The 21294-nt window shown below is 61.5% G+C and overlaps 5 protein-coding genes across 5 annotated transcripts; all 5 read right to left on the reverse strand.

Annotated features, from left to right (window-relative positions):
• Positions 1 to 245: 245 nt before the first annotated feature.
• Positions 246 to 2537, reverse strand: LMJF_32_0300 (conserved hypothetical protein; the record flags this gene model as incomplete). The annotated part of the gene is made up of 1 exon (XM_001685291.1): positions 246 to 2537. One exon carries the CDS (start codon positions 2535 to 2537, stop codon positions 246 to 248), a length of 2292 nt encoding a protein of 763 aa, XP_001685343.1.
• A 1045-nt stretch (positions 2538 to 3582) lies between these two features.
• On the reverse strand, positions 3583 to 8550 carry LMJF_32_0310 (conserved hypothetical protein; the record flags this gene model as incomplete). The annotated part of the gene is made up of 1 exon (XM_001685292.1): positions 3583 to 8550. The coding sequence occupies one exon, from the start codon at positions 8548 to 8550 to the stop codon at positions 3583 to 3585; it is 4968 nt and encodes a 1655-aa protein (XP_001685344.1).
• A 1126-nt stretch (positions 8551 to 9676) lies between these two features.
• On the reverse strand, positions 9677 to 10429 carry LMJF_32_0320 (hypothetical protein; the record flags this gene model as incomplete). The annotated part of the gene is made up of 1 exon (XM_001685293.1): positions 9677 to 10429. The coding sequence occupies one exon, from the start codon at positions 10427 to 10429 to the stop codon at positions 9677 to 9679; it is 753 nt and encodes a 250-aa protein (XP_001685345.1).
• Positions 10430 to 12164: 1735 nt separating this feature from the next.
• On the reverse strand, positions 12165 to 16826 carry LMJF_32_0330 (hypothetical protein; the record flags this gene model as incomplete). Its single annotated transcript, XM_001685294.1, has 1 exon — positions 12165 to 16826. The coding sequence occupies one exon, from the start codon at positions 16824 to 16826 to the stop codon at positions 12165 to 12167; it is 4662 nt and encodes a 1553-aa protein (XP_001685346.1).
• Positions 16827 to 18211: 1385 nt separating this feature from the next.
• Positions 18212 to 20086, reverse strand: LMJF_32_0340 (conserved hypothetical protein; the record flags this gene model as incomplete). The annotated part of the gene is made up of 1 exon (XM_001685295.1): positions 18212 to 20086. The coding sequence occupies one exon, from the start codon at positions 20084 to 20086 to the stop codon at positions 18212 to 18214; it is 1875 nt and encodes a 624-aa protein (XP_001685347.1).
• Positions 20087 to 21294: the final 1208 nt, after the last annotated feature.

Below are 21294 nucleotides of genomic sequence, written 5' to 3' on the forward strand. Positions count from 1 at the left end.
CCCACAGTTGGCTGACCTGTGTTAGCGGCCGGGGCGTGATGCCGCGGTCCAGCGCGCTTCGGAAGAACGGCCACACAAGAAAGAAGAACCAACAACAAAAGAAAAGCACAAGACGTCATGATGTACATGGGTGCGCGAAGCACTGCCAGGGAGGAAGGCCACTACGACACCAAAGTGGCGAGGCAGATGAACAAGCAGATACGCACAGCGACGGAGTGCGTGTCCTTCCATAGTTCACCAAGCCATCACCCCGTGGTCTGCTTCACGCGCAATGCCTCGTACGGCAGAGAAGGTAAGGGTTTGCGTAGCATTGCCCGCAACTCCGAGATGGCGGCGTGCACGTTCGCCGTAGCAGGAGACACCACCGATCGAGGAAGACGAGTGCGTGGGAGCGGCTCCTCAACGGTGACAGCCGGCGCAGATGCCACTCTGTCTGCCAACTGAGGCTGCGTCTCCGCATGCGGCGCGGCCGCAGTCAACCTCCGGTCTCTGGGCACGCTCCTTTGCGACACCACTGCTGCACCGCCCACTACGCCGTCGAGGCTGGTCAGGAAGAAGCCCTTGCCATCCTGCACGCTCTCCGCCCCCTCCTCCGCCTCCTCGTCACTCATCTGGTGCGATGAGGCCGAGCCCTCCGTGCGGGGCGGGGTAGGAGCGCGAGGTAGCATGGGTAGATGCACCGGCTGAGGTGGAGGCCCCCATCGCGCCGCCGTTCTTCGCGCTGTAGCTCGCCGCCGAACGCCGCCGCCGCCTCGGCCTCGTGACCTCGAACGACGTCGGCCAAGGACGCGATAGACGTCCATGAACTCGTTGTAGGGTGGCAGCGTCACAAGCTGCATCGTATCGTGCGCACCCTGCTCAGCCTCTCGAAACGCCGAGGAGTAGAAGTAGCGCGTTGGCTGCTTCGGGAGGGGTGGTGGCGTGGCTCTCGGCGTTCGGACGTGGATTCGGTAGCAATAGAAATATTCCCTCACCGTCCGAAACGGTAGCGAGACACCTTCTCGATGATGTGTATTCTCGCTCATTGGGCAATCTGGCTCGAGCTTTTCCAGTGTGCTCGACGCCGCAGCCAGCGGCGCGGAGGGGCTGGTGTTGTGCGACGAGGAGGCGCCGATTGATGCTGCCCCCACCAACTCTGTCTCGGATATGTCCGACTTGCTCACCGGGTTTGGGATGTAGCGTGTCCAGCTCTGACGGTGCCACGTGCCCATCATTTCCGGCAGCGTGTCTGGGTCCATGCTGTCCGTCTGCGGTAGGGGAAGCGCCGCGTAGTACGCCTCCACAATGGCCTCGTCTAGCACACGCTGCAGCTCAGCCTTCTGATTCGGTCGGCGGTCCAGCAGCGGGTTCTCGCCAACATCAATGCGGCGCAGCGTCTGGTGTAGTGCGGCCAAGGGTTGGAGGGCCTCGACGTTTTGGAAACGATTCCCTGTCAGGCTCATCACCTGCAGACACGGGAAGGGGGCACGTCGCGGGCCGCTGTCGCCGTCGCACACACCGGTATCCAACGGGGGCACAGAGGAGAAACGATTCCGCGAAAGGTTCACCTCAACGAGTGCCGGCATCGTGCCCAGTGCGTAGAACACATCCGATGAGGAAAGCTCGTTCGACTCCAGTGCAAAGTGCGTAAGGTGTGCCAGGCCCGACAAGTCTCTCGGCAAAGTGCGTAGGCTATTATGACTGAGGTCCAGCTGCTGCAAGGCGCCGAATGCCTTCAAGTGGACTAGGTGATGTGCGGGTATGTGGTTGTAGGCGAGGTCGAGCGCCACAACGGTGGCAAGCGAGGAGCTCCTCGACTGCGACACCTCTACCAGTGAAAAGATGTTGTTGCACACGAGGTGCACCACCTCTAATCCAGGAAGTGGGAGCACATGACCCAGGCACAAAAGGTTGTCGCTGAAGTCCACTGTCGTGAGGCGCGTGAAGTACTGCAAGTCCTCTGCAATGCTACTCGACAGCTGCGATGACTGCAGCGCCACATGGGTCACCTCCTCCGGGTCTTCGGCTTCGCACGCACTCAGCAGAAGAAAACCGTCCAATACCACCCCGTCCTGGTTGCCCGCCACCCGCGCTTTCTGCTGCGCCTCTTCGCTCTCGATGCGCTGGAGGGTGCGGCGAAGGCGGCGTCGCTCCTCACGTGTGGCGGTGTTAGGCGGCTGCGGAAGTCGGAAGTAGCTACGCATGTTTCGCTCCAGGGCACTGGCGTTCTTCAGAATGCGGAAACCATGCGGGTGGACGAGGAGGTGCGGCGGCAGCAGCGAGCTGCCGAGAGTGGACGCCAAGTCGTCATCGCTGCCTAGCACCGCGAGAGGCGGGCGCACAGCTGCCCAGGCATCGGACTTCGAAGTCGCCCCCGCTGCAGACTTGAGCGGCACTGCAGTGCGCTCCTTGCCACCCTGAGATGCAGGTTTATGTGTTGACCCGCCGTCGGCTGCCTCTGCTTCTTGTTCGACCAGGGCAGGCGGCGGAGCGCTTTGAAGTACATCGAGATGTATAGGAACTCCCCCCTGCACTCCAGCCTGCATCGCAGGGTCCATGGCCGTTGCGCGCTGCCGGGGTGAAAAGAGCGATTGGCTGTGCCGCGCCAGAGGCGTGCCGCCGCACAGCGTCCACCGAGAGGAACAGAGACACGTGTCGTTTTGCTTGCTTCGATACGACGAAGGCAAAAAAAAAAACGGGGAAAACCGCGGCGGCTACGACGGCTCACAGGCGCTGCGTGGCCATGAGAGCAACGCGCGCAGAGGGCGAGGGAGAATAATGGGGATGGAGACGAGAGGGGGATGAGTGGGAGCAGACGGGGTTGCAGGCACTGGGCTGAGCGCGTCCCTCCCCGCGAGGGTTCGTGATCTCCACGGTAAGCGTGTCGTTCAGCGGCAACGGAAAGGGGTACAGGCTCCAACGGGGGGGGGGGATAAGGGTCAGAGGAGCCTGCTCCACCGCTGCGCTGATCGCTAAACGAGCCACCGCCGACGGCATCGCGCACCAACTCTTCTCGCCTCTTGCTTTTCCTCGTGTTGCTACACGCATTAGTCTGTAGCAACAAGCGGACGCCTTCCGCGTCCTGGTCAGCGCGTCGTGTCCCGTACATGTGAGTGGCCGATTCCTTCGATGGGCCTTTTATGCTTCACTGCTGCTGTTATACATGCAAACGAGAGCGACGAAGAGAAAAGGAAGCTGCGCGCCGACAACACGGAAGGCGCCTGTGGCCTCTGCCACCATCAAAGCCGGTCGACGTGAGGGTGAGACTGACTGAGGTGGAGGCGGCGATGGTGGCGAGAGCAACGGAAAGAGGAAAACTAAGAGAAGAGACTAGCCATGACAGCACGACAACCAACACACACGCACGCGCACCGAGAGGCGGTGGGGAGGGGAGGCGAGGCGAGCAACAGCACAGAGAAAAAAATTTCACATGTAAAAGAGAAACTTCTTTCTCCCCCCCCCCCTCGGACACGCACCTCTGCGCGTGCACATGGGCGTGGCCGTGCACACACGGCCACGCCCAGGGTTTTTTCTACAGCGGAGTGCGAGTGAGCCTGCCACGCAGGAGGAGCTGGAGGGTACGCCGCCGTGCCGTCGCCTAGACTAGACGGCTCGGTCTACTTCATCAATCACGCTGGAGCGTCGTGTGTCGGTGCTCGCCTTTCGAGCTCCTTCCCACCCTGCCCCAGGGGCACCGGCCATCATGACGCCAGGCAACACGTTAGCCAGCGACTTGCCGTTGGCCTGGCAGACCCGCTCCATGTAGTCTGTCTCAATGAAGAACTGAGGATCGGCACCGTGTTTCGACATGCTCTCCATCACCTTCAGCGCGTTGTTCGACTCACCGAGCTTGTCAAAGTAAAAGCGCACCATGAGAGCAAACACGTCACCAATGCGGAGGGCGTCTTGGATGAGATCGTGATCTGGACTGGAAGGGCGGCTGCGTTTGATAATGTCAGAGCAGGAGGCAATGACGCTGTCCGCCTTCGCCTTCTCCGCGACAGAGCCACGGTCGGCGACCACCATGGAGTCGACCGTCTTCTGCGCCTTCACGAACGCCTGCAGCACCTCGGCGCGCCGCTTCAGCTGCTCCACCTTCTCGCGGTCGATATTCGCCTTGCCCGCTGACCCGCTTTCGGCCATGGCGATGCATTCCTCCAGCGCACGCAGCGCCCCGGGGTAGTTTCGGTTCTCGTCGATGTGCAGCTGCGCGCACGACTCATAGAAAACGAGCAGATTCGTCCATGCTTTCGCCTTTGTGTAGAAGAGAATGATGCTCTTGTAGATGCTCGCGTCGGTGCTCCACTTCTGCGATTGCAGGAAGTTCGCCGCCATGGTGTAGATTTCCACGTTGCGCGAGTGGTTTGCGAAGAAGATGACCTTCTCTGTCTCACCACCACGCATGAGCATCCGCATTGCCTTGACGCGATCACCCGCCTGAGTATACTTTTTGCACGCCAAGGACCAGCTGCCTTGATCCTTGGCAATGTGGGCCACCCTGCGAAGCACCGCCTGCCTCTCGTCCATGGACAGCTTGCCCATGTCGCTCGTCATGGACTCTGCCATCTCCTCTGTCAGGGTGACACTGCGCGTCTCGCACAGTTTCAGCGCTTCATCGAAATGCTTCGCGAAGAGGAGCATCTCCACTGCTTTCTGGTAGTCGCCCTCGCTCTGGAAGTGGTCCGCCATGCCAAGGAAGACCGCCGGGTCGGTGGAGCCGCTGGCAAAGGTGGCGCTCACTTCGTGCAAGGTCTCGTACAGACCGCCCCGCACGCAGGCGTCGAGGGCGCACTGGACGGCGCCGATGCGGCGGTACAGTTGCACGGCCTTGTCGTACGTCTGCTGCTTCTCCAGAGTCATCGCCGTCTCGAGCATGAGGCGCTCGTCAGAGCTCTTTATCGCCAGGTTCACTACGACGCCGTACTGCTCCGTCTTCCACGCGACGCGAACACCACTACGGTATGCGCCGGCAGCCTGGTAGTACTGCAGCGCCAGCTGAGCGTTGCCTTGTCGCTCGTACAGCTGCCCTACAAAGTACGCGGCACCCACTGGATCAGGCTCTCCTTGGTCGTCGCCTCCGCAGTGGACCGGCGCTGCGGCGGCAAAGGCTTGCTGCTGCTGAAAGCGCGTCTTCGCCTTTTCGATCTCCTTATTCACCAGCTGCACTGCACTGTCCAGCTTTGGCGGCGTCAGTGAGCAGAGAATTCGAACAATGTTGTAGACATCCTCGCCGGTGTGGTAGAAGCGCAGCGCCTCCTGCACATTGCGGCGCCGCTCGCTGTGCTGCGCCCACCACAGAAGCAGCTCGCGATTTTGTGGAAAGATGGCGGCAAAGGCGGGCTGTCGCTCATCGCGCCCTGGCTGGGCCGTCGGCGCGCTGGCGCCGGCCGACGGCGATGGCGGCTGGCTCTGTGTCACCATCAGCTGGCGGAGCTCGTGCATGCGGTTTGTCTGGAAGAAGATGCGTGGCACATCGGTACCGGCGCACTTGGCGTTGTAGTACCACATGATGGCGGCATCCATGTTCTGAAGGCTCTCCATAAACTGCGCGTACTTGTACGCAACCGGGCGAATGCGGGCGCGGTCAAACCGCTCAGAATGACGCTGGGCGTGCTCAAACTTGCCGCACGCCATGTACACATCGGTCAGCAGGTCATAGTGTTTCGACTTGCGCAGTAGCTCCTCCGCCTCCTCGGTCATGCCCAGGCCGAGCGCAAGCGTCGCCAGTTGCACGTCTTTGTCGTCTGGGTAGTCCTCTCTGGCCTCCCGCAAGGCACGTGCGGCCACGCAGTCCTCCATCGTAGACAAGCACACCGCCGCCACGTCAAGGCGACCGCTCGTCACGCACAGGCGAGCCAGCCCTTGCCACGCCGCTGGGTTCCTGATGCTCTTGACGCACCGGTACGCCTCATCCATGTTGCCGATGGTTGCGTAGTAGCTAAATTTCATCAACGCTTCCCGCACGGCCACGTCCTTCTCTGACTTTAGGCCCTCAAAGTCGCGCAACCGCTTCTGCTCAATCACGTAGTCCTCCGCGTTGCTCGGGTTGCCGTTGATCTTCACAGAGGCGAGCAGGAAGTCGGGGATGGTGAGGCCTACCAGACAAATTTGATAGCGTCGCATCGACGCAACGTTTTGCACGACCAGCCCGTCGTGCGTCGCAAACAACGTGACGATGTTGTGCGCGCGCTGGGCAACGTAGTTTGTGGCGACAATGGACCCGCGACGCGCGTCCTCCAGCTCGGCCTTCTTCTCCGCGTAGTTCTCCACGTTCGGCAACGCCTCGGGAAGATTCTCCTGCCCAGCGGGGCGATCGGCGCTCTCGTTCTTGTCGTTGATGCCGCCCGTGCCGGCCTTTGGCGTCGTCACCTCCTCCGATGCCGCCTTCTTGTCATCCATGTGGATCTGATATGTCTCGCAGGCAAGCAGGATGTACTCGAACTCGCCGACGGTGCTCGTGTTCGGCTCTGGTGTGTTCCAGTAGACGGAGTTTGGCATCTCGTTGCGGCTGCCGAAGTCAAAGGACGACATCTTGTCAGTGTCGGAGTCGTACACCCAGATGCGCGTATCAGGCAGCGCGAGGGGGCCCAGGCTGGTCATCAAGGCGACTCGACGGCCTTGCGCGTTCACACGCGCCGTGGAGACCGACACTTCGAGCGCATTGGTGTCGTTGACGGAAGATGGCGCCGCTGCTGGTGCGTCACTAGCAGTATCCGAGGCAGTTGGCTGTGCTGCGCTGGGAAACGCCAGCGGGCGAGCTGGCCCAGCTTGCTGTAAATCGCGCGACGAAACCCGGGCGAGCCGCAGGTAGTTCTTTGACGACACCGCCACGAGGTAGTCGTTCATGATGTCTATGATAACTGGGATGCCTTCGGACTCGGTAAAAGTCATCTGTGCGATGGGGGCGAGCTGCATCGTCTCGAACACAATACGATTGCCCTTGACGTAGATGAGGCCGTCACGGTGTATGGCAAAGGCGGGGCTCGTCGTCAGCACAAAGTTCACGAACGTGAATTCGGACGTGGTCTCGTTGATGGTGTATAGGTCGATCTGCGACCCGTTCCAAAGAGCAATGTTGGGGAACGCGATGGACAGCCCGCGCACGTTCCCCTTATTCTGCAGCAGGCACTGGCACCCCGTGACACTCTCGATCACTACCATGTCGGACGAAATCTGCGTCACCGCCGCGACGCCGTCCCAGGAGCGCTTGCGGATAATCTCGTGCAATACCTGCAGCTCCGATCCACCACGACACAACGCGACATCGCCAAAAGCTGTGTAGACGACTCGGTCGACGCACTTGCCAACTTGGTGCACCGCTGTCGCCTCCCACTGACTCGCCACCCCGGCAGCCGCAGCGAAAGGGGAGCTGATGGTCGTTGTTTCCTTCGCCTCTGAAGCATGACGGTTTGTCGACAGGGACGCGGCACGGTGCTGAAACACCGCCAGGACGCCCTCCACGGTACCGACAGTCAAGATGCCTTTGGCGGCGAAGGTTGCCAAGGACGACACGTGCAGGTCAGGCTGCGGAAGCAACAGCACATCCATCGACTCACTCGATAGGTCAAAGACGCGCACGCGATCATCGCCGCTGCCAAAGGCCACGACACCAGGCGACGCCCACACCATGGACATGGTAATCCTCTCGCCCGTCGCGGCAGACGTGGTGGCCGTGGTGGAAGGAGCCGATAACTTGCGCCGCAGCGTCGAGCTACCCTTGATGTCTTCGCCTACACGATATACCTCAATCATGCAGGTTGTGGTAAGCGTAACGAGAGTGCGGCTTGTGGCGTCGTAAAGCACCGACACAATTACCTCCTGCTGTCTTACACACGGAAAAAGTTGTTGATCCTCGTTGATGGCCGCCACAGAGCTGCTGCCGTCGGCAAGAAGGAAGCTGATGTCGTCATCGCCGTCCTCCGCAGCAGCGGCAGCGGAGGCGCCATCGCACGCATGGAACGCTGTCGGAGAGCGAGCGGCCTTGCCGGGGACGTGAATGATGCGCACAACTGGCTCACGCGCCTGAACGGACCACAGGGGCTTCAGCTTAAAGTCGACGCTCGTCTCGGTGGGGGTCTGCTCCAGCATCCACATCACCACCTGGCGCTGCTGTGATGCAGAGACGAGGTACAGTCCACGCGTCGACCACTCCGCGGCTAAGACTGCGCCGGCGCCGTGTTCGCGAACAGCGCCATCCGCGTCACTCTGCGTAGCCGCCCTCGCCGCAATCAACTGGACAGCGCTGCGTGCGGCTGCCGCGGTGTAGTCCTCACCCAAGGCAAGACTGCTCACCGACGGCATCGACCACAAGCTCATCTCCCCGTTGCCCCAGCCAATCACGAGAAGCGCCTCGCTGGGGTGCCACGTCAATGCCGTTGGCTGATGCGTGCGTCCCGTCGAGCCGGCAGGCCCCGTCACCGGGGTCAGCACCTCACCTTCACTGTTCGTGATGAGCACTGACGGCGGATTCACCCACGCGGTGGCGAGGAGCGGCTTGCGCTTGTGCGCCGCGATGAGGTGCTCCTTCAGCTGCCCCTCATGTTCGGGAGTGTTTACCACGAAAAGAGACATGACTGCGCGGCACTCTTACTGATCCGTGTGTATGTAAAGAGGCGACCAAGGATCAACGGAAGGTGTGGCGGTGATGTGCCGGAAGCGCTACTCTAAGTGTCCCAACCTAAGCACAGATGCCGGTGAATGTAAATGCCAATGCGTTGTGGTTGTGCAGCTAAGAGAGAAAACAAAGCCAAACACAGAATATACATGACATGAAAGATGGCCGGAAAGCACACGCACCACTGCACACGTGCAACCCGTTTCGTATTCGGTAAACGAAGACAGAAGGTGGAGGAAGAGAACGTAACCAACACAACGCCAGCAAGGAAACTGCAAAAGCAGAAAAGTGGGAGTGGCAGTGCGTCGTTGCAGTGTTTCCGCGTTGTCGCCCGTTCGCTCTGACTCTTGCTCCGCAAACGAGAGATGATGTGGTGATGTAGCTGGTGTGCACAGTGAAGGGGGGAGGAGGGGGGGGGGGTATCTGCCTGTCTGCTTCTACTGTGGCTAGGTCGGGGGAGGGCGCTTACGTATTCAAAAATAAGCGGGCGAGCCGGAAGTCGACAAGTGCGGCAAGAAACAAGCGGTAACGAAGAGAGAGGCGGAGGCGGAAGAGTTCCTGACACACAGAGATGACATGTAGCGCTGGTGAGGCTGACAAACTTTGCGAGAAAGCGTTGCTCTCGAAATTCGCCATCCGGCGAACGCCGCCGCTGGCTTAGGACAGCGTGCACGTGCGACGAAAGAAAAGCAGAGAAGGAGTCGTTCGCGTTGCATTTTCGTGTGCACGTATGTATGTGTGTGTGTGTGTGGGGGGGGGGGGGGGGGATGGGTGTGCAGTGTAGAGGCGCCGAGATCAGCGGCGGTGGAGGGCTTTGCGAGCCACAACAAAGAGCGTCGAGGAACACTACAGAGGTAGGAGCTGAAGCCAGCAAATCCGAAAGTGGAGTCCAGAAAGGACACGGCGGGGAGCAGACACGCACGACGAGAGCGAGGAGAGGGCAATCAAGCGCACAAAAAAACATGAATATCATTCCCGATGCACAGAAAAAAAAATGCATACAACGTGGTTCAGCGAGAGGGGGGGTGCTTGAAGGGTGCGAGCGGCTTGCCCGCAACACTCCTTTTCCCTCTCCCCTTCTAGCTACATGTTCGCCACAGGTGCGGGCGCGCTCGCCAGCGGAAGGGAAAGATGCGCGGCAACAGCGAGCCGATAGTGTCTCGTCTTCTCCTCAAGCTTGAGGGGCAGTGCCCGTGAAGTCGACGGGCCTCGGTAAATCCAGACAGCACGGCGGAAGGCGCACACCTCACTTGGCACCCACTTCAGCTGCCCCCCTATAGGTGGGATACTGTACTTGCGCTTGCCCTGCCGCGTCTTGAGGACGACCTCCACGGGCGCCTCACTGCTCGTGAGGAACGTTCCGTGAGCTGACAGATCGTCCAAGAGCATCGTGAGTGCCAGCGTGCCGGTTGTGATGATGCCTGCACAGTGAGGGGTGTGCGAGAGGACGTCCCTCACAACGTTCGTGCGCTCGAGCGCCTCGATGTTGCTGTCTGCCGAGGTGCCGAGGCGACGGCGAACTCGTCGGCATACATCGAAGAAGCCCACCGGCTGAGAGTCCGCAAAGCGCAAGACACGAACCTCATCCAGTGCCCGAGTGGCGGCGTGGCCACCTGAGCGCTTGGACGGTGATGCAAACAACGAGGAAGCGCAGGCAGAGGCAGTGTAAAACGCATCGGCATCATCATAGAAGACCTGGCCCAGCACCTTCCACATATCGTTGTTGGCGTTTGGGTAGTAGAAGCGGATGCTCCTCCTAACGGGAGGGAATGTTCCACAGAACAGCACGCGACTGTCAGCATGCACAACTGGACCAATAGGGTGATCTTCATCCATCACTGGACTTGTCTTGACAGATACGGCAGAGGCGGGTTTGGTTGCAGCGTCTGCGGTAGAGACACCAACAGCACCTCCGACGCGGCGCATTGCCACAATGCCATTCGCCGCGGCCTGACGCTTCGCCGGTGCGCGGGAAGCTCCCTTGACGCTCTTCCGTGCCGAGTACGCCATAGCAAAACCTAGCAGACTACAGACCGAAACCGGCGTATGCGCGTGCACGACGTATAAGAGAGAAGTTCAAGAGCGACCTATAGAGCGCAGCGTTGCCGAACAGTAGCGGGCTACTAAGGTGGTGCATCTGCACGGGTGCTCGTGTAGTGGGCGGGGAACGTTTCCGAGGGGTGGCCGGTCACCCTTGCCCGCGTTCGGTGACGGGAAAGGACTAACAGAAGCAGAAGCGGCGACGCAAAACGATGGCTGAGGCATAGACGTCATTCGCCGAGAAGGCGGTGCAAGATCTGCCATCTCTTGATTGCGGTGCGGCACTCAAGCTACATACACTCACATACACTACTCAGCAAAGAGCTGCGCCCTTCAGGCCCTATTTCTTTCCACATTGTGCCCCTTCTCCGCGATGCAATTTAAGCTCAAGTCGACGCTACCCGCACCCGGCCTGTCACAGACCCCATCGTGTGGGGCGAAGCAGCGCAAGGCACGCGCGTTACAGTAGTGTGCCGGCCCCGTCATCACAGCACGGCCATCTGCCCTCAAACTCTACCCCGCCCACCCCACCCCCTCTCCGGGTGGCACCGGGCACCCCCCGCACCACTAACCAGTCAGGGCCGGGCGGGTTACGTTCAAGACATCGTGACACGCTGCCGAATCATATGGATGGCACACGCGTGCTCACTGTCGCCGGTCGCCCCGACGTAACGCCCAGCCAAGACCCGACCAACTATATCAGCAGCGATACGTCGCTCTCACCTCCAGCACGGCGCCGGCGCCTGCGACCTTATCACCACACCACAGGTGGGTCGGCACTTGGCAAGGGATAAGGGGGTCGGGGGTGCTTGGCTTCTCCAGAGAAAGAGGGCGGGGATACTGGGCCCTGCGACACCACGCACGGAGGTCTCCCCCTTTCATCAAGCACTGCAACGTGAAAAACACGTGAGAAAAGGAGACCGAACACGTCTCCGCTCGGTGGCGAAAAGGCAGGCGGCGTGTCGCATCAGAGGATGTGAGAGAAGGCCATTGAGGCCCGCTGCAAGCTGCGCGCATGCTGCCAGCGCTGAAGCGCAGACGAAAAAGCAAGAAGGACGCGCGAGCGGAGTGACGCGATTGTCCGCTCCCGGTAAGCTGCAGTCAGGGGGACAGAGAGAGACACCCGCGCCGTCCTCCGCGGCGTGGATGTCGGCGTGAGCAAGCTCCTTTACCCTTCCCGTGCGCACGGAAAGGGGCGGAACAACGAGCACGCAGCAGCGCCCAAAGCGGCTCACGCATCAAATATCGGCACGCGGGCCTCGCCCAAGAGAAGAAAATGAGCCCTCATCCTCACGGCTGGCCCGACGCGCGCACATACACACACACTCACACACACACACACACACACACTCACACACACAGATATACACATGCAAACCTACATCTCTGCGAACGTGGCGAGGAGGGCGGAAGCGCGCAGTTACCGTACCTTCGGATGAGGTCGGTGGCTTCGATGCACATGCAACTCGTTCGTTCTAGCGCATACGGGACCCTCATACCTTCAACCTCGACGCGTCGCCTCGCAGCGGCATCATGTCATGTCTACATCATCGTTCCACTGAAGCTTGTGGTAGCGACGCGTGGAGTCGGGATTGCGCACCATCGTCGACTTCTTAATGGCCAACGGTAAGGTCGAGCTGCCCTGGGCACTCACCGGGAGCAGCGACGTAGGATCGCGGTGCGCGCCCGTTTCTCTTTCCAGATTGGAGAAGTCGGAGGTGCTGTTAGAGTCGCCGTCGGCGCCGTCATCGGCCAACTCCTGCAGGGAGCGCATCTGTCGCGACTTCGAGCTCTCCGGCGCAGTCGCCGTTGCAGTCGCCACCGTGGTGCAGGGAGACGGCGCTGGTGAGCTCACCACACCACGGGCTTTGTCGAGCTCATCTCTGCTGATTTTCAGCTGCTCGAGGAGGGCGACTGTTTCTTCCTGCGCTGCAGCGCATCGTTCGACCTTGGCGAGCTTGTCCTTGATGGCTGCGAAACTAGCAGGGTTTTCCTTCTCCGCGAGTGACAGCTTGAGTTGTGCTGCGACCGCCGACTGCTTCTGCAGCGCCGCAGCCTGCCGCGCCGCCACAGACTTCACATCCTGCAGCTGACGACCCGTCAGATCACGGTGCGCGACAGCGCTCACCAAGTCCACGTAGTACATTTCCAGCATATCGTAGTATCCGTTGATGAAGGCGGCGTGCAGCTGTGACAGCCGTGCGGCGTCTTCACGCGCGACAGGGAAGGTGGATGCCGAGCTCAGACTCCCAGCAGGACCGCCGCGGGAGAGAGAGAGGGCATGCGCGTCGCCCAGCACGCTCTCTGAGAGCGAGGTGGACGCATCCGTCGCCAGGACGTCCTCGCACGTGTTCACTTCGTGCGGTTGCCCTCGCAGCCTGTGCGTCTCCCGCTCCAACAACACAGCACAGCACGTGGAGTGCCACGCCAGAAGAGTCTCCAAGCTGTTCGCCATGCAAGCCTCAAACAACACATCCCAGCTCAGAGGAGACTCGCCGTCCGCAGGAAACTGCCCGGGGTGCCTGGATCGGCTCCTCTTCGAGCGCGACGACAGCGTTGTCGAGCGTAGCGTCGTCGCCGTCTTGCTTGCGGCTATGAGCGTGTCAAGACGGGCGATTTTGTCATCCGACAAGCGGCGGGTTCGCGGGTACTTCGCCAGAACGCAGGCAGAAGCAAGCAATGCGAAGAGCACGCCAGACACGCGGAGATACGGGGTGAAGCACGCCTGACGCCCACTCGAGGCAGCGGTCTCGCCGCCTCTCGATGCATGCACCGAGGCTCCGCTGAATTTCCACATGAGCCTTCCCGGCTCAACGGTGCTCTTGAGCAGATGCGCGAAGGCGTCCGCGGAGCTCGCGTTGAGGGGCAACTTGTGCAGCTCTTCTTGGACAGCTTTGCGCACGTCAGCGCAGACGTGTAGATTGTGCTGCGTCACTTCCAAGCACGCCCCGGTCGCACTGTCAGCCATCGCCGCGTGAAGCACCTGACGCGCCTTCTGCGCCATTTCTTGATGGGTTGCCTCGGCAGCTTGGAGCTGTGCTGTGCAGACGGCGACTTGAGCGCCAAGATCGCGCACTTGCGCCTGATGGTGCTTTAGAAGTGTCTCACTTTGCAGCTGGTACGCCTCGTCTCTTCGACGCAGCAGCGTCGCCGTGCGCCGTCGCTCCTCTATCACGGCCTCCTCCTGTGCCGTAGCGTGCTTCGTAGCCAGCAGCTGGGAGGCCTCGCTGACAGCCGCTTGAGTGGTGGCCGCACACTGCGCTGCAAGTCGCTTCTCCTCGAGCCGCCAATTGCTAGCAGAGATACGCTGCTGTGCTTCACGTTCCTCTTCCCGCGCCCGCCGCGCCGCCGCAGTACTGTTCTCACGCGCCTTGAGAAGCTGCGCCGTGCAATCCTCGCGCACGCGCGTTAGCGTCATCTCGCACTCCGCCTTGGCTTGCCGCCGTGACGTATCGCACGCAGAAGCGCTTCGCAGAGCCTCCCGCGTGCCCTCCTCTAGCTGCCGCTGAAGCTCCGAGGCAGCCGCCACCGCGCTGCTGTTGAGAGCAGATAACCCCCTAGAGAGGCGCCCCGTGCATGCAGTCTCAGCCTTCTGCGCTGCAGCGGTGCTCGTGCGGCGCATCTCTTCGTCCAGCGCTGCCAGCTGCGCCGCGCAGGAGGCATCCAGCTGCGCGCGTTCGGCGCTAAAGGAGACCCGGGCCTGCTCAGCAGCATCCTCGCAGGTGGTCACGCGTCTCTCAGCTTCTGCCTTGGCGGCGGTCAGTGCCTCTCGAAGACGCTCAAGGGCGCTAGCGGCGCTCTCGTTGCACGCAGCCACGTTCGCCTTCAGCTGCTCGCTGCACGTTGCCTCCGCCCGCTGCACTGCCAATTTGACCTTTTCCAACGACGCCTTATCCAGCGCGCTGCGTTGACGGGCGCACTCCTCCTTGAAAGAGGTGAGCTGCTTTGCATGGTCGGCATCCAACGAGCTGCGTGTGTCGCGCACACGCTGATCGCACTCTTGCGCGGCCGCCGCCAAGCTCGCGGCGCACCGCTGCCGCTCTTCGTCCGAGTTGCTGAAACCCTCCGCGAGGACAGCAGCAGCGCCAGTGACCCCCTGCCGAGAAGCTGCGAGAGTCAGCTGGGACTCATGGCTCCCTCGTTCGCGCAGCTCCGTGTGCCTCTCCTGCTCGGCGAGATCAGCTGTGGACCATGAGAGGTTCGCATGGCAATTAGCGAGCTCATCGCTACACTCGCGAAGCAGCGCGCTCAACTCCTTGGTCGCTTCCTCGCTTGCATTTGCATGCGACGGATTCGACTTGGTCACGTCGCTGGTGCAGTTGTGAAGCTCGCGCTCCAGCTTACGCTGGATCGATGCGCATTGCTGCTGGCACTTCGTCACCCGGCCCTCGCACGCGGCGACCGCGGCGGCAAGCGTTGCTGCACTCGTCCTCTGCGTCTCAGCTGTTGAGACCGCCCGGTTGTAGAAGGCCTGCAGACGAGGGAAAGGCCATTGCTGCAGCTCAGTGTTCAGGGCGGTCTGCCGAGCACGACGCGCTGACTCCGCAGCCCCTGTCGTTTTCTCCACACCGCCGCCTGCCGTCCGTGGAGTGCTCTCCAGAATCACTTGCGACGTTACCGCGATGTCTATTACGAGGCTTCCAGCGCGCAGCGCTACATCGACTCTCCGCGTTGCGTCGCCCTCGCCTCGCAGCAGCTCCCACACGTCATCCTTCGCCAAACCCTCCATCTCGTGACGGTGTGCGTCCAGCAACGACGGCCACAGCGCGCCTTCTAAGCGACGCGCATGCGCCGTTCGCACTTCGACGTGCGCAGCGACGAAACACGGGGTAACCTCCGCCGACGTCCTCGACAGTGTCTTCCCGCTCCTGTTAGAGAGTGGAGAGCTGTTGGGGATTGTTGACGCGTTAGCTGGTGTCGCTGCCGAGGTGGAGTAGTTGCGCGGCTCCGGTATGTCGCCGAGAGAGGAGTAGGCAGACATGGTCACACCCCACAGCGAGTGCAGCGGCCTCCACAACCAGAGCAGGGCTGACGAGGCGGCGCGCGTGGTGACGGAGGTGCCGTTCGCCTTTGCTGCGGCCACCACAGAGGACATGTTGCCGGGGGTCGCATGCAGCGGCTTCAGCGAGGTGGAAAGCAAGGTCATTGGCCCGCCAAGCCATCTATGCAGCGCCTGCAGAGTGCAGCCAACAATGAGCACAGGATCCACGAGGAGCTGCACCAGGGAGCGCGCCACCGACGCGGCGAGAGTGATAACGGTGGTGAGGCCCCACCCCTTGCCGTCCTCCGTCGCGTTCAAGAAGATGTACCGAAGCACCGGATGCACCTGCCGATCAATGCGCGGCAGCATCGCGTGCACAGGATTCCACATATATGCCTTGGAGGCTGCCAACACCGAGCCGACCAAACGGGAGAAACTGGGAACGTCAACGTAGCTTAGCACGTGCCTCAGTGCTCGACGCATGTGCAGCGCCACCTGGCGGTGAAACTCGGGCACAAGCCGGTCGGGCCACCCCCTTCTGCCGACTGTGTCGTCGCGCAGCCGCGGCCGAGGCGTCGACGAGGCCCCGCTAAAGGCAAAGTATGATGGGTTGTAGTCAGCTGAGGCCGACACAACGAAGGAAATGGCGCAGAGCACAGTAAAAAACACAATGCCGACGAAAAGTATTGTCTTGATCGAGAAGAGCAGTAAACTCACTTCGGCGCTTGCCATCGCTTCCGTGGGGGCCTTCGTGTCATCGAAGGCACTGCCGCGACGCGTGGAGTTGAGGAACAACGGCGTTTCCGACCCCGCCCCCTCCTTCCCACTGGTCGGTGTTGCGAGAGCCTGCGACGAATGCTGGTGTGTCGTCCCCACATTGGATGCGCCGATAGATGTGCCGCCGTGCTCACCGCTGCGCCGGGCGCTACTCAAGTGCGGAAGGCGAGGTGGTGTGACGTGCGTCGCGACGTAGTCTTTGATGCGAGAGGCCGCCAGAGCTGCGGAGCCGTACAGCTGACTCTCTGACGGCAGCTCTTGCTCCGGTGTAGTGCGCTGAGACGTCTTCACGCTGCTGTTGCGGCCGCGCTTGGCTAAGCTCAGCTGACGTGCATACTCACGATCGAATTCTGGCGCGCCACGAGTCTCTATGGTGCTCCGGTGTGATGAGGAAGTGCGCACCGACGACGTGCGATGTACGCTCTCGGCGCGCATGATTTTTCGTTTGGGTGGGGAGCTACAGTTTGTGTAGCTGTTGTGTAGCTTGATCGACCCCTCTGCCCATCTACTGGGCGCGCCAACCCCTCGCCTGGCACGCGCTTATGGGTGAACCTGTGTCCCGTGTATGGAGATGTGCTGCAGCCTGCCTCACTCGCGAGCCCTCACACACCGGCCCGCTGTTGTAAAGCGTGCGGGTGTGCAAAAGGGGAGGAGCTGGGGGAGGTGAGAGAAGGAGCCGATGGCTTGGCAGTGGCCCGGCGCTCTCACATCAGCCGCGCCAGGTGAACGCGTACGGTTATAGATAATGCAAAGCCGCCGACAAAAAACGGCAAGACGATGGAATTGCATAGTCACCAAATAAGAGAGCAACGCACACACACACGCACCAAAACGGGCGAGACGGTTGGATGAAGAGGCCCTGCAGCACTGGTGAGTCACCGTCATTGCTGAACAAAGACGAAGGAAAGGGAGTGCGACGCGACCAAAAGGGTGGGCACGCGCATACACCGTGCTCGCAGAGCCGCAGTGCTCCGCACCCTCCCCTTCATTCCCCACACGTACGCCCTGTCTAGTCAAAAGCGGAAAGGTGATGGAGACAGCATTCCGGACAGTTTCCAGTTGGCAGTCTCACATTAGACGGCTGCTGTCCATGCGCCATAGATCGGCTGAACAAGCGGGATTGTGTGTTCAATGCGGACATTCTGCTATAGAACATCAGTTATATCCACTCTTCCCCCACCCGGCCTGTCACAGACCCCATCGTGTGGGGCGAAGCAGCGCAAGGCACGCGCGTTACAGTAGTGTGCCGGCCCCGTCATCACAGCACGGCCATCTGCCCTCAAACTCTACCCCGCCCACCCCACCCCCTCTCCGGGTGGCACCGGGCGCCCCCCGCACCACTAACCACTCAGGGCCGGGCGGGTTACGTTCAAGACATCGTGACACGCTGCCGAATCATATGGATGGCACACGCGTGCTCACTGTCGCCGGTCGCCCCGACGCAATGCCCATCCAAGACCCGACCAACTATATCAGCAGCGATACGTCGCTCTCACCTCCAGCACGGCGCCGGCGCCTGCGACCTTGTCACCACACCACAGGTGGGTCGGCACTGGGCAAGGGATAAGGGGGTCGGGGGTGCTTGGCTTCTCCAGAGAAAGAGGGCGGGGATACTGGGCCCTGCGACACCACGCACGCAGTTATCCTCCCGTCCTCCGGGTGTGGAGCGAAGTTACAACGACAAAGAGACAACCTCGCCCTCCACCTCCGCCTCCTCCTCCGCGTAACCAAAGCAGATCGACGGCAGTGAGCGGGGAGGGCCGCGGGGGAAGGTGACGCACGGTGCGGGTGCGCGGGCGTCGCCCATCACATGCTCTCCCTCAGTGGTTCAGCCGTGGATTCTGCGGCTTTGGCTTCCGCGCGGCGCCAGTGTTGGTGCGCGGCGTGGATGAAAAGCGGGATTTACTCCGGACAGCGCCTCCGCATTGCCTGGCGGACGCATCTGCGATTGGGGCCATCACTCCTGTGGAAGTTTTCGGCGCGATGGAGCGCGCCGGTTGTTCTAGAGCGTCGTCAGAGCAGGACGTGAAGGCGTGGGTCGATTCCGCTATGGGCGTTCGCTCGACATTTCTCTCGCTCCGCCGCTGGGACGGCGACGACCCCAGCCCACTCGCCGAAGCCGACAGCTCACTGAACGTCGTTGCCATGCTGCAACTCGCTGACATCATTCCGTTGGCGTTCGGCGCTATCGGAGGCAGGTCCCTTCCGGGGTGTGTAGTTTTCCGCTTGCGATAGGGCGCTACACCGGTGCCATTGAGCCCACGGCTTGCCCCATCGGCGCTTGCGGGAGGAGTAGGGAAGAGCTTGCGCAGCGGCTCGCCGCTGCCCCGTCCGCTTGATAGCAGTGAGGCACGTACTGGGAGGGCTACCGTCTCAGGCGGAGGAGGCGTGTGCGACAAACGCGTGAGCAGCGGCGATCGCTGCAGGGTAGGATGATGCGGCTCGGATGCGGGACAAAGAGCGAAAGAGGCACTCGCGCTGTCGGGCACTGGCGGGTTCGACATGTGCAGCAGCGTCTCCTGTTGCCCCGCTGAGCCCTGCACGGCAGCGCTGATTCGCACTTCCTCTGCGGACGTATCAGCCGCGCTCGCAGCGGCTGGGCGGCTGTAGGTAGACCGAATAAGTGCACGCAAACCACGCACGCCAGCCACGGCGACTGACGGTGCGCCCTCTTCAATTTCGGTGTCGAGGTAGTACTCCTCGTAGATGTAGTCCATCATCCACACAAAGAAACTCTCGAATCCACTCATCGCCAGCAGCAAACGCGACGCGGGAAAGGACAGGACACTCTGTGGGCAGCCGAGCATTGGGTGATTCCCGACAGCGGCCCTAGCGTCCTCCATCATCGCGTAGGTGGCTGGAGTCTCGTAGAGGGCCTCCACAAACTCGGCCTCGTCAAAGCCGGGCACGTGGTGGGTCAGCACCGACAGCAGCGCAGCTGATACCCGCTCCCCGAACTCCTGGTACACGCGATGCTCCGGGTGTGTGTGCTCCATATACGCATGCGCCGCGATATCCGCGGGGAGGTCCTCACCTCGGTCATCGGCCATCGCGGCCTCCGCTGCCTTTGACGAGGTGGCGGCGGGGCGATAGTGATGCAGGAAGACTTTGTGGTGCTCGTAGAGGAAAACGGCCACGCTGCGCATGAAGCGCCTGTCGCGCACAAGTCGCTCCACGCATGTCACGGACTGAAGAAAGCGCTGCAGCCGGCGAGTTGCCTGGTCAGCTAGCGCATCTGGATCGCTCAGCATCACGCCGCCTCCTGGGCTGTACGCGGTGCCGTGACGGGTGTTACGGCGCGTCAGCTCACCTCGGAGAAGCTCTTCCCATGTAAAGGGGGCGTCGGAAACCGAGCGCGGGCACACCCCAGTCCCGGCACCACTCATCGCGGTGCTTTCGTGCTGCAGCGATGCCAAAGCGGACTGATGCGCCGCCGACGCAGCAATGGAGAAGGCGGCGGCGCGGTGGTCTGCGGCAATGAACACCTCAGGGACGATGGCGTCTGTGTCTCCAGATGAGCGCCCCGCGCTCCCCTCCGCCTCGTCGCCCTCGCCGCGCCGCAGACACCAGTCTTCGTAGAGCTGCTCCAGCGCGTTGTCCTCCAGCGCCGCAAACGTTCGTGACGGGGGGGCGTACGTGTGTGCTGAGGTTGGCCCCGTGGTTGAGTAAGACGGCAGGGACTGCGGCCACGCCATCTCAGCAGATGCGCCAGCCACGCCAATCGCAGCAGGCGGAAGGCTATCACACCGTTCACGCTGCACATCTTGCGCGAGGAGAGTCATGAGCTGCTGAAACTCGGGGTTCGTTGTCTGCCACTGAAGTGCTCTCTCTACTGCGGATGGGAGAGTCTCCGACGTAGTAGCGGCATCGTTGGCAGAGCCACATACGTCGCTGGTTGTCGGCGACGCTTTCGGGTCGTGGTTTTTGCAGTGGCGCCCGCTCTGTAGCTGGGAGGACTCCTCAGCGCTGGCGGAAGTACTCCTCACCGTCGTGGCACGTGAATTGGGAGCCGATGTAGGCGTGGGCAGCGCCGCGTGCTTGATGGGCAGCACAGATGATGCCCTCCCTTGCAGGTACCTTTCCAGATATGCGTTCGGTGGCGCAGCGAGTTCGCCCCCTTCACGACGAGTGTTGTTGGAAACTGCCGCACTCGCTGGCCGCGAGCTTCCGAGTAGCGCCTGCGTTGCCGCACGAGCGCGTCGGACAACCTCCTCATCATCGCTCATATCCCAGTCGCCTTCGCTGCTGCCGTGATCCGGCCAAGGACCGGCGGCGCGACGTTGCCAGCCTACAGTGTATGGGCTGGGGCTACGACTGCTCGATACCGAGGACGTGGATGACGACGATTCAGATCCCGTCGCGTCGGCCCTTGCGTAGCGCCGCTCTCCCCCATAGTAATAGGACTGCTTTGGCAGATCTGCTTGTGCTGCTCCTGAGCTTACCGCGAAGTGGCCACGATCGAAAGCCGCTGTTTTGCTTCTGTCTACCGCCTTTGCCTTGATGGGCATCTTGGCGTGGTGGGTGGGGAGAGAAAGAACACGATGCGCTGGATGGCCTAACCCCCCAGCCGCATCGCGTCGGCTTCCTCAGCGGAGCAACAGAGGCAAAGAGAGGAGAGAAAAAGAGGAAGGATTTCTCTGCGGATGTGTGCGAGCTTGAAACGTAGACGGCACAGCAGTGAGCAAGGCTGTGGATGCCAGAAAGGGAGAGACGTGGAAAGGAGCAAGGAAACGAAAGAGGGAGGAACAGCCCGTTAGCCAATCGATCCACGGTGCGCTGTCTCACCACGGACTTCAACACTCGCCTCCCTTATGTTCGTGTGTGTCCTATACGACGCGCACAACCTCCCTCAGCAACGATCACTCGATCAGAGCCCTCGCCACGGCAGCAGAAAAATGGCTTG

The sequence above is a fragment of the Leishmania major genome, chromosome 32 (assembly GCF_000002725.2).
Source record: "Leishmania major strain Friedlin complete genome, chromosome 32".
Taxonomy (NCBI): domain Eukaryota; phylum Euglenozoa; class Kinetoplastea; order Trypanosomatida; family Trypanosomatidae; genus Leishmania; species Leishmania major.